At 28.2% G+C, this 12,044-nt stretch overlaps 3 protein-coding genes across 4 annotated transcripts; 1 reads left to right on the top strand and 2 right to left on the bottom strand.

Moving 5' to 3' along the window:
* Positions 1-75: 75 nt before the first annotated feature.
* Positions 76-5,409, top strand: LOC130672846 (uncharacterized). Of its 2 annotated transcripts, none has more exons than XM_057477612.1 (4): positions 76-222; positions 4,658-4,801; positions 4,870-5,016; positions 5,082-5,409. In XM_057477612.1, exons 2-4 carry the CDS (start codon positions 4,661-4,663, stop codon positions 5,238-5,240), a joined length of 447 nt encoding a protein of 148 aa, XP_057333595.1. In that variant the 5' UTR covers positions 76-222; positions 4,658-4,660; the 3' UTR covers positions 5,241-5,409. The 2 variants fall into 2 exon arrangements, with proteins under 2 accessions (XP_057333595.1, XP_057333594.1); XM_057477611.1 differs by lacking the exon at positions 76-222 and adding an exon at positions 3,079-3,205.
* A 2,174-nt stretch (positions 5,410-7,583) lies between these two features.
* Positions 7,584-8,195, bottom strand: LOC130673942 (uncharacterized). The gene has a single exon (XM_057479158.1). It carries the CDS (start codon positions 8,193-8,195, stop codon positions 7,584-7,586), a length of 612 nt encoding a protein of 203 aa, XP_057335141.1.
* A 1,084-nt stretch (positions 8,196-9,279) lies between these two features.
* LOC130673267 (uncharacterized) lies at positions 9,280-10,666 on the bottom strand. The gene is made up of 4 exons (XM_057478230.1): positions 10,513-10,666; positions 9,910-10,053; positions 9,692-9,841; positions 9,280-9,624 (listed from the first exon to the last, which is right to left on the bottom strand). Exons 1-4 carry the CDS (start codon positions 10,576-10,578, stop codon positions 9,439-9,441), a joined length of 546 nt encoding a protein of 181 aa, XP_057334213.1. The 5' UTR covers positions 10,579-10,666; the 3' UTR covers positions 9,280-9,438.
* Between the last annotated feature and the right edge of the window lie 1,378 nt (positions 10,667-12,044).

Below are 12,044 nucleotides of genomic sequence, written 5' to 3'. Positions count from 1 at the left end.
GAATATTCGTGTCATTATATAATAGAGACTCATAGTTTTATCCAAGCTATTCATCATCATAGATGTTTTCATAAATTATTATTGTTATTAGTCTTGAGATTGTAAATGGAAATATGTGCGTTCACATTTAATTTAATTTTTATTATTTAAGACCCCACAGCTTATAGGCCATTAACAAGGTCATCAGTGATACAAACACATAGATTGACGGAAGTGGTAACAGTATGTAAACATTTATTGAATTATGCTGCATGTAAAGATGATAAGATAACGCTATGCATATTATGATATAAAATATTGAAATAAAAAAATAATAAATAACATATAGATTGCATTGCTATACCCGGGTCGAAAAATTTGATCTGATCTTAGTCTAACTGGACTGTATTTGGACTACTTGGTCTGTTATTGAACTTCGATAAAAATTTTAATCTGTTTTTGATCTACCCGGACTGAAAAATTTGACCTGATTTTAGTCTGATTGGACTATTTGATTTGATTTTGATCTTTTATGAAAATTTTAAGTTATTTTGACCTGCTACTTTAAAAAACAAACGCGTTACGAGCAGACTAAATTAGATTAATTCGTGAACTTTAAAAAATTTTAGTTCTGAAAATTTACAAGTACAAAACTAGATTAAATCATGGACTTATAAAATTTTTATTTATGGGCAATATTTATGAAAAAACATTAAGTTGCAGAATTAATTATGTTTTATTTACTATTTATTTACTATCTTTTGTTTAAAAATGTCGGCAGTTAATGAAAATTTGACAGCTTAATTTTTTAGTTGTCTTCATTGAATATTTATATCATTGAATAAAAGTGATAAAACAACTCTCAAAATGTCAAGAATTTTCTCTTATTCACTGGATAAAATTGAAAATATTTTGGCATAAGAAAACATCAAAATTCTTGTGCTACGGAGAAAAATGTTGGCTCGAAATCTATCAATTTTTATCATGATGTCGACCAAACTTGAAACAGAAAGTAAAGTATCCAAAAAATTACTATGCTCTTATAAAAAATTATTATGCTGCATCAAAATTATTATAATGTATGGAAGTAATTGATATTGAAGCTCATCGATAAGTTTTTCGCGCGTAATAAGTAATGTGATACAGTATAATCATTTTTTGTAAGAGTACGATAATTTTTTGGATGCTTTATTCCCTGTTTCAAGTTTAGTCGACAGCATTGTAAAAATTGGTAGGTTTCGAGCCAACATTTTCTCTCTGTGACATCTTATTATGGAAGCGCATTAGCATGTTTTAAATACCAAGAAAATTAAAATAAATTAATAAATCTAGATTATTATTATTACTATTATTATTTATATTCATAAAAAGTCCTGTATTTGTCCTTAAAAACAATTGAACACAGACTAAATATTGTAGAAAATAAAGTCTGTTTTTGTCCTTAAAAACAATTAAACACAGACCAATAATTATAATAAAAAAGTCTGTTTTTAGTCTAAACGCGATTTAAAACAGACTAAATATCATACGAAAATAAGTCTGATATTAGCCTGGATAAGGAATAGTACGGGCAAAAACGGATTGAATTCTTATATAAAATAAATACTGTATAATTTATAGGAACCATTCCCATAAATTATAGGAACCATTCCCATAAATTATAGGAACCATTCCCATAATATTATGGGAATGGTTCCTATAATAGTATGGGAACTATTCCTATAATATTATGGGAATGATTCCCATAATGCAATTGGAATGGTTCGTATACCATTATGGGAATCATTCCCATAATATTATGGGAATAGTTCCCATACTATTATAGGAACCATTCCTATAATATTATGGGAATGGTTCCCATATTATCATGAAAAAATTAATTTAAAGAAGTGTGGTAATTACTTCTACAATACACAGAAATATTATTAAACATAAAAACAAAAATTCAAACATTGAAAAAAAAAATCGTATTTGGCAAAAAAACATTAAAATTTTTAACAAGAATTTTTTGTCAGCACAAAACATTCAAGAAAATTCAAATTTTGGGAAATTTCTACACTGATGTGCAAAAAAAAAATTTTATGATATTATAGGGATGGTTTCCATAACATTATGGGAATAGTTCCCATAATATTATAAGAATAGTTCTTATACCAATATGGGAACCATTCCCATAATGGTATGGGAACTATTCTCATACTATTATGGGAATGGTTCCCATAATATATGGGAACCATCCCTATAGTAGTATAGGTACTATTCCCATACCATTATGGGAACCATTCCCATAATGCATAGCAATACTTCCCATAATTTTCTTTCCGTGTAGTTTTCTTCCGAGCATGATGTTGTAATAATAACCAAATCCCGGTTACAATACATACATATCCATAAACTCGGACATCATTTCGAAATTAGTCAGAATTGGTTCCTAGAACCTCAAAACGTCAAGATTTCTTAGAAATTCGTTCTTTGTGAAAAGTGAATATTCATGATTCAAGAAAATTTTTTTGAAAACCTAAATTTTCTCGTATAAATTAGAAACTTTCTCTGACCAAGACAAATTTTCTTTAAGTAAGACAAATTCTCTTGGCCCAAGAAAATCTAGACTTGGTTCCTAAAAACATTTCTTTCAAAATATTGTCTTGATTCAAGATAACTTTTTTCTCTGTGTACTTATTCTCGGTGCATATCATATATGTGCATATACTTTCTAAGTCGAAGCGACCTGATCACTATAGTACAGAGAAATGATACCCCGGGCGGACTTTTCCAAGTCTACTTTGCCCAAAGTCTCTTTATTTCCTGTGACAGAAGGAGTTAGCTTAGAAATATCCTTATTCATTAGATTAATATATAAGATCTAGTTGAAATTTATTTTTCGTGAGTTAATATTTTTTTTTTTTTATTATTTATTATAAATTGATAATAAATGATAAAATAACTCAACATCCTGTTTCAATTCATTTGATGCAGATATTAATAACAACTTATTAATCTTGATTTGATTGAATAACAATGTGTTACAAATAAAATTTTAAACAATAGATTCGGTAACGATATTCGTGTAATGGAAACCAATATAAATAGCCGCGAAAAAAAATCTCATTACTTTGAATTCTAATTTGTACACGAGTTTGAATTACTTGCTTGTAAAATCATGAAACCTCTAACGATTCAATTTTTATTGACTGCTTTGTCAGCCAATTTGGCAATTGGACAGGAAGTAAGTTTTCAAAAAATATAATTTCATTTTAAAATAAAATAACTCATAAATTAAACATCCCGGGTCAAAAAACTAGATCTGTTTTAAAATAAATGATAAATTCAAATATTTTTCCTTTAATTCAAGTTTATAAATCGTCTTTATTTTATCTAAGAATTTAATCTGTTTTTGCCCGTACTATTCCATATCCAGGCTAATATCAGACTTATTTTCGTATGATATTTAGTCTGTTTTAAATCGCGTTTAGACTAAAAACAGACTTTTTTATTATAATTATTGGTCTGTGTTTAATTGTTTTTAAGGACAAATACAGGACTTTTTATAAATATAAATAATAATAATAATAATAATAATAATAATCTAGATTTATGAATTTATTTTAATTTTCTTGGTATTTAAAATATGCTAATGCGCTTCCATAATAAGATGTCACACAGAGAAAATGTTGGCTCGAAACCTACCAATATTCACAATGCTGTCGACTAAACTTGAAACAGGGAGTAAAGCATCCAAAAAATTATCGTGCTCTTACAAAAAATGATTATACTGTATCACATTACTTATTACGCGCGAGAAACTTATCGATAAGCTTCAATATCAATTACTTCCATACATTATAATAATTTTGATGCAGCATAATAATTTTTTATAAGAGCATAGTAATTTTTTGAATACTTTACTTTCTGTTTCAAGTTTGGTCGACAGCATAATAAAAATTGGTAGATTTCGAGCCAACATTTTTCTCCGTAGCACAAGAATTTTGATGTTTTCTTATGCCAAAATATTTTCAATTTTATCCCGTAAATAAGAGAAAATTCTTGACATTTTAAGAGTTGTTTTATCACTTTTATTCAATGATATAAATATTCAATGAAGACAACTAAAAAATTAAGCTGTCAAATTTTCATCAACTGCCGACATTTTTAAACAAAAGATAGTAAATAAATAGTAAATAAAACATAATCAATTCTGCAACTTAATGTTTTTTCATAAGTATTGCCCATAAATAAAAATTTTATAAGTCCATGATTTAATCTAGTTTTGTCCTTGTAAATTTTCAGAACTAAAATTTTTTAAAGTTCACGAATTAATCTAATTTAGTCTGCTCGTAACGCGTTTGTTTTTCAAAGTAGCAGGTCGAAAACAGCTTAAAATTTTCGTAAAAGATCAAAATCAGATCAAATAGTTCAATCAGACTAAAATCAGGTCAAATTTTTCAGTCTGGGTAGATCAAAATCAGATTAAAATTTTTATCGAAGTTCAATAACAGACCAAGTAGTCCAAATACAGTCCAGTTGACTAAAATCAGATCAAATTTTTCGACCCGGGATAGGAACCCGTAAAACAATCTTTGTTTTTAAATTGTATAAAATTTTTTGAAATTTTGTACCGAAAATGGCTGCATTAAAAACTATCGAATTGCTTGATTAATACAACTAAATTTCATTTCAGCTAATGGTAAAATTTGATAAATTAACAGCCAATTTGGTGCCAAATAATCCATACTTTGATAATTGGTCCTGCGAAATATCTAGTCCAGGAGACATAGGCTCTTGTAAAGTTCCAACAAAAAAAGATGTACCTGACACTATGAGGGTAATTTTTGTAAACATAAAATGAAACGAATAAATTATTAAAATGGAATTTTTTAAATTACAAAATAGATGAAAGGAAATCTTGAATTTGGCGGATCTACAATTGTAGATTTTGATATGACTCTTTGCGAAGCATTTGAAAATGAATTCACTAAAGATATTCTTAGCCATGGAATACCAAAAGGCCAATTCCCTACACAGTGCCCAGCTAAAGCAGTTATTATTTATGTTTTCTATTTGTTAACTCTAAAATTTATTTATTCATTACTTTCTTTTTTTAGGGCATGGATTATGAAATAAGCAAATATAAAGTTCCAAAAGAAAAATTACCACCAGGTGGTATACCAGATGGTGACTTTTTTGGTAACATTCAGATGTATGAACCAGGCAATGATCCTTACGCAACTGTATACTTTGAAGGGAAAGCAGTTCACGAGTGACCCAAACCTCTTGGATTGAGACGTTAGTTATTAATTAACTTTGATTTTGATTTCGGTTTTTGACAACATCTACATGGCAATGATTATATGATTTTTTAGTAGTATTTGTAGTGCTTTTATAAAAATAATTATTATGATGATAATACTTGCTTATGTAGAATAAATTAGTTGTGCATCAAAGAATTGTTAAGATTTATTTAATCCAAACCATATAACTGTATAAATTTATTCAATTAATAATTGCAGACAATTGATTCATTTTTTATTAGTTGAAAAACCCACGGAAACAACCGTTGCGTAGAAATCGCTGAAAAATTTACAAATATTACTCTGCGAAATGATCCACATACGCAGATTGCTATATACAGGGTGTCCAATAGGAAGTTGCTGAAACTAATTGGCTGTCATTTCAAAACACGTGCACAGAATTAGAAAAGCCAAATTGCTTTAAAGAGGAAACTCTGCAGTTTTAAACGCACATAAATAAAATCGAGTCAAATTTTTTATATCAATTTATTGCATCTTATAAAAATAACGAAGAAGTACAATGATTAATGATATATATTTTCGAAGTGCGAACCGTTAGATTGTGCACAAAAATCAATTCTCTTTTTAAAATTGTGAAAAACTGTGTCCAATGTTACGTCAAAATAACACATATTAAGAGTTGTGCTCCTGTTTAGCCTTCGCCGAGCGAAATAACTGGGACGGAGCTATAAGGATGACTGTTTATGAAAAATAAAATTAAAATAAAAATACTTACGGTTCGTTGTCTAAGAAATAATTAAAATTATTAAAAATTAAGTAAAATAAAATTTAATTAATTTAGTAAAATAATAAAAGCAAAATTAAAACAACTTCCAAATTTATTTAAATCAAAACAATTATTTAAAACTTATTACAAAACAAAATTAAATTTAAATTTAAAATGATTTAGTTCTTGATTTCACTTGTTATACAATTTATTTAAACAATCAATTTATTATTTAAATTTATTATTAATTATTTATTTAATTAAATTGTTACCTTGATTTGTTTGATGATTATTATTATTATCAACAATTATTTATTTGATTTGTTATTTATTATTCTTCCTTCTCAACCCTTGATAATTGATGTAATTTTATCAATATTGAATTTTATTTATTAAATGAATTATATTTAAATAATTCAAATTAGATTTGATAATCGATGGAATGTTTATCAAAATTATTTATTAATTAAATGAATTACTACTTTTGAATAATTTAACTATTATTTTTAAAAAAACTTCTGAATTATATTTTAATAATTCAGTTTATAAACAATTAAATCACCATTATTAATGATTTAATAAAATTCAGGACTTTGCCTTTAAATAATTAAAATTTCGTCAATGACGAATGAGCTCACTTAGGAAACTGAAATCTTTTTCAATTTCCAGAAGAGCTGTTACCAGGTAGTAACATCCCTTCCAATAATTATTTAATTATACCAATTATTTCATTGGTCATAATTGAATCAATATTTTTTATAATTATTATTTATATATATATTTTTCATGACTTCTAATGCAGTTAGCAACATACGCATAAAGCATTGGAGTCGAATTCATAAATCAATATTTATTGATTCTTACTTTTTCCTTTATTGCAATATATTCTTTTATTATTTAAACATTTATAATTCATTTCATTTTTAATTATTAATAACTTGTTTATTAATAATTATTATTTAATTATATTTTATTATATCATTTCATAATTTCATTTCATATTCATTTATTATTTCATTTCTTTATTAATAAACATATCATTAATAATTAATTTTATTTCTTTCTTTTAACAACAAATATCTTTATCTCTTAAAGATGTTTCAAAATTCATTTCATATTTTTTTTTATAATAATAATTTCATTATTTTCATTTCATACTTATTTAATTATTTTCATTATTTATTCGTTCATATAATTTCATTTTCATTTCATTATTTCTTTTCATTATTTCATATTTCACATTCAGAAATTTTTATCATTTCACTATTTCATTATTTCTTTACTTATTCATTTATTTATAAATTTCAATTTTTATTATTAATTATAAAATATATAAATTTGAATTTATATTCAAATTTTATAATCATTTATTTTTTTATCATTTGATATTTCATTATCATATTTATTTATATTTATTAAACAACAATATTTCATAAAAATAATTTGAATTTTAATTCAAATTTAAAAATCATCAGCCGTAATAATGGCTGGAAGTCATTTGCTAATTAATTAATTCATGCGTAGCCAGATGGCATAGTATGTACGATTTTTAATAAATTGATTGACAGCAAGAATACGACGTCGTGACGTCACACCAACATATCGTTCGTAATGCCGCGAACCACTTTCTGGATGGCCGCGATCAGTTCTTCTACTGTACTGGGGTTTTTAGCGTAACAATGATCTTTTATATAACCCCACAAGAAAAAATCACAAGGGTTTAGATCCGGTGAGTACGGAGGCCATTCTAGTCCGCCTTGAACAAATTTAGGGTATCCCAGACCGATTACTCGAGTCTCATATACGCGATTAATAGCTTCAAACACCTCATGAGTACGGTGCGGCGTCGCTCCATCTTGCATGAAGTAAAAATTTTTAACCAGTCCCCTCTTTTTTGCATAAGGAAAGAATTTCGTTTCCAAAAGCTGTTTGTAACTCTCTCCTGTTACCGTAGATTCCAAGAATTGCAAATAAATCCCTTTTACTGAAATCGCTGCCCATGCCGTTACTTTAAGTGGATGAAGGGACTTCGCTAACGATATGTTAGGATTTTCCGTTCCCCAAAACCGATAATTTTGCTTGTTTACGTACCCATTCATCCAAAAATGTGCTTCATCGGAAGAAATAATCATTTTCTCATCAAGTTCTTCGGCTTCAAACATTTCCGTGATAGTCTTACAAAATTCGATGCGTTTCGTCATGTCACGTTCAGTTAACAATTGATGAGTGCTTATTGCACAGTTGTGTTGAACGTGTGGTAAAACAGGCTAAAATACTGGTGGCAAAGAAATTTGGCAACAGCGCAGTTTGAAAAAGATCGGGAGACTTACCCACGATGGGCGGCAGAGCGCCGCTTTCTCAAACTCGGTCTCGAATTTTAGAATGTAAAAATATTTTCCAAGGGTTTTTATGCATGTAAATAGCATTAAAAATTTTTTAATAGATCAAAGAAAGAATTAAATTTTTTTCAAAACTACGAATTGAAGTAGTTACGAGAAAAAAAATAAAATTTAAAAAAGGCGGCGCCACGCTCATAGCGTGGGTAAGGAAAGGGTTAAATAAGGTATACGAATCGTTATTCTGACGATACGTCGTTTAAAGATACATTGGATAGTCATTCTGACAGTATTTTTCTCGCCGTGTGGACTTATTTCTTGATATTTTTTCCAACGATACTTTAGATGCCTTACTATAACGTGTATGTAAAATAAATAAACTGACATTATTCATTTCTTCAGAAATTATGCCTTTTTTTCGCCTTTAAATCCCCCCCCCCTCCCTTCATTACTACAGAAATCATTATTAAACGATTACTAACCAGAATACAATTCAACGAGTTACAAAATTTCAGAAATAGTAATTTCATCGATTACAAATTTGATTTAGCATAGAATTTAAGTTTTTGAAGAGATTCCCATTATTTTAGCCACAACGAGTATTTCCATATTAAACCATATCTAAATGAACATAGAAATCTAAACTAGGTTTCCCTATGAATTGTGGCATGGTGTCGGTACCCATTGTAAAAATCTACACAGGAAGCCATACTAGATTCTCAAGTGAATTGGAAATGGCGTTCCCTTGGAAAGCCCCATAAGAATCTATTTTGCAATCTGCGTACGTGAATCATTTCGCAGAGTAATATGTGTAAATTTTTCAGCGATTTCTACACAACGGTTGTTTCCGTGGGTTTCTCAATTAATAAAAAATAAATCAATTGTCTGCAATTATTAATTGAATAAATTTATACCGTTATATGGTTTGGATTAAATAAATCTTAAACAATTATTTAATGCACAACTAATTTATTTAACTACGTAAGCAAGTATAATCATTATAATAATTATTTTTATAAAAGCACTACAAATACTACTAAAGAATCATATAATCATTGCCATGTAGATATCGTCAAAAACCGAAATCGAAATCAAAGTTAATTAATAACTAACGTCCCAATCCAGGAACTTTGGGTAATTCGTGAAACACTTTCCCTTCGAAGCGTACAGTACCGTAAGGATCTTTGCCTGGTTCAAACATATGAATCTCACCAGAAAAGTCACCGTCTGGTGCACCACCTGGTGGTAACTTTTCTTTTGGAAATTTATACTTGCTTATTTCAAAATCCATGCCCTGCAATGAAATAAAGAAATGAATAAACTAATTTTAGCGTCAATAAATGGAAAACATGAATAATCACTGCTTTAGCTGGACACTGTGTAGGGAATTTGCCTTTTGGTATTCCATGGCTTAGCATATCTTTTGCAAATTCTTCATTTTCAAATGCTTCGCAAAGAGTTACATCAAACTCTGCAATTGTAGATCCGTCAAAGTCAATACTTCCTTTCAACTATTTTTTAATTAAAAAAATTTTATTTTAATAATTTATTGGTTTTATTTTATGTTTGCAAAAATTACCCTCATAGTGTCAGGCAGATCTTTTTTTAATGGGATTTTACAAGATCCTATGTCTCCTGGACTAGATATTTCGCAGGACCAATCACCAGTGAATGGATTGTTTGCCATATTATTGGCTGTTAATTTATCAAATTTTATCATTAGCTGAAATTAAATTAAGTTATATTAATCAAGTAACTCGATATTTTTCTATGCTGTTCGCGATAGATCTTAATAACTTCCTGGCAAATCCAATTTACCGTAATTTTCGGTGGATTACCCTATTTTAACGTTCACAGAAAAAACAATTAATTTGAATCAAGAAAAACATTATTGATTCAAGAAACGTACTTAATCTGTCTCGGTAATTCTTTCATCCATTAGTTCAATGTCTAAGATCTACTTCTTTCTAACTTTTTTCTGCAACTTAACATTATGTTTTTTAAATAATAATTACTGTTAGTAACATGCTACGAAATTATATAAATTTTTACTAGGCCATTTTCGATATAAAATTTCAAAAAATTTCATACAATTTAAAAAAAATGATTGATTTACGGGTGCTTATATTTAATTTATGAGTTATTTCATTTTATAATGAATTTATACTTTTTGAAAACTTACTTCCTGTCCAATTGCCAAATTGGCTGACAAAGCAGTCAATAAAAGTTGAATCAACAGACGTTTCATGATTTTACAAGCAAGTAATTCAAACTCATGTACAAATTAGAATTCAAAGTAATGAGATTTTTTTTCGCGGCTATTTATATTGGTTTCCATTACACGAATATTGTTACCGAATCTATTGTATAAAATTTTATTTGTTATACATTGTTATTTAATCAAATCAAGATTAGTCATTTGTAATTAATATCTGCATCAAATGAATTGAAACAGGATGTTGAGTTATTTTATCATTTATTATCAATATATAAGAAATAATAAACACAAAAAAATAATTGTTATCTTACTATATATAATTTAGTTTAGTCCGGAAATTACTATCCGTAAAAAAATCTAATCATAAAATTTTTTAAAACTGCATGAAACTTTATCAAATTCCATACAGTTTATCAGACAGTGATTATAGTTAAAAAAAAAAATATTAACTCACAAAAAATAAATTTAAACTAGATCTTATATACACTGGTCCCAAAAATGAAGGGATAGGAAAAAAATTCTAAATTTTTGGGTGATTTTCAACATGCTGTAACTCAGTAAAAAATGGTCGTAGAAAAAAAATAAAAAAACCAAATTGTAGCCTCAAGTTTTTCGTTTTTAGATCTGGACTTTCGATTAAAAATTAACTTAAAAAATAATTATTTGTTTCCATTGATTAAAAACCCGGTTTTCAAATTTCGCCAATAAGGTATTGACAGGTAGAGTTACAATGTTTTTATATGTACGAAATAACCCTAAAAGCCAAGTTAGCTCGAAAGCAACTGTAATTTGATAATTTAAATTATCGAAATTTGCTGCCCGCATTAACCGACAATTTGATAGCAAACCTCGGAAAAAAATCTGTCTATCGGTTGACCCTGCGGGTCAGCCCTAAAACTTCCGGCTGTTTTCGAGCTCAAGGATCTCAGAATAGTTTCCTAGGACCTCAAAACGTCAACATCTGATGAAAATTCGATTTTCGTAAATCGGACCGAAACCAATAACTTCCCGAATTTTTGAAAATTTACAATTTTCTTAGCGGGAAGTTAAAAATTAGCTGTTAATGTTTCCTCAATTTAGAGGTAAATTTTTAACTTCCCGCTAAGAAAATCGACGATTTTCAAAAAATTGGGAAGTTATTGTTTTCACCCCAATTTCCGAAAGTCGAGTTTTCATCAGATGTCGACGTTTTGAGGTCCTAGGAAACTATTCTGACTATTTTCAGAATGATGCCCGAGTGTATGTGTGTGTGTGTGTGTGTGTGTGTGTGTGTGTGTGTGTGTGTGTGTGTGTGTGTGTGTGTGTGTAAACTCTTTGTAACTTTTTAACTAATAAACCGATTTGGATGGTTGAGGTTGCAATTGAAAGAACTTGTTGGCCCTCAACTTTCCAGAAAACTTCAGATCATTTGATCAAGCAGACTCGAAAATATTGGCGAATTACGAAGAAAAAAAATTTTTTTGTTTTTGTTTTTTTGTGATTTCTCAGAAACGCCT

This window comes from Microplitis mediator, chromosome 8, assembly GCF_029852145.1.
Source record: "Microplitis mediator isolate UGA2020A chromosome 8, iyMicMedi2.1, whole genome shotgun sequence".
Taxonomy (NCBI): domain Eukaryota; kingdom Metazoa; phylum Arthropoda; class Insecta; order Hymenoptera; family Braconidae; genus Microplitis; species Microplitis mediator.
This window is presented reverse-complemented; position numbering and strand designations above follow the sequence as displayed.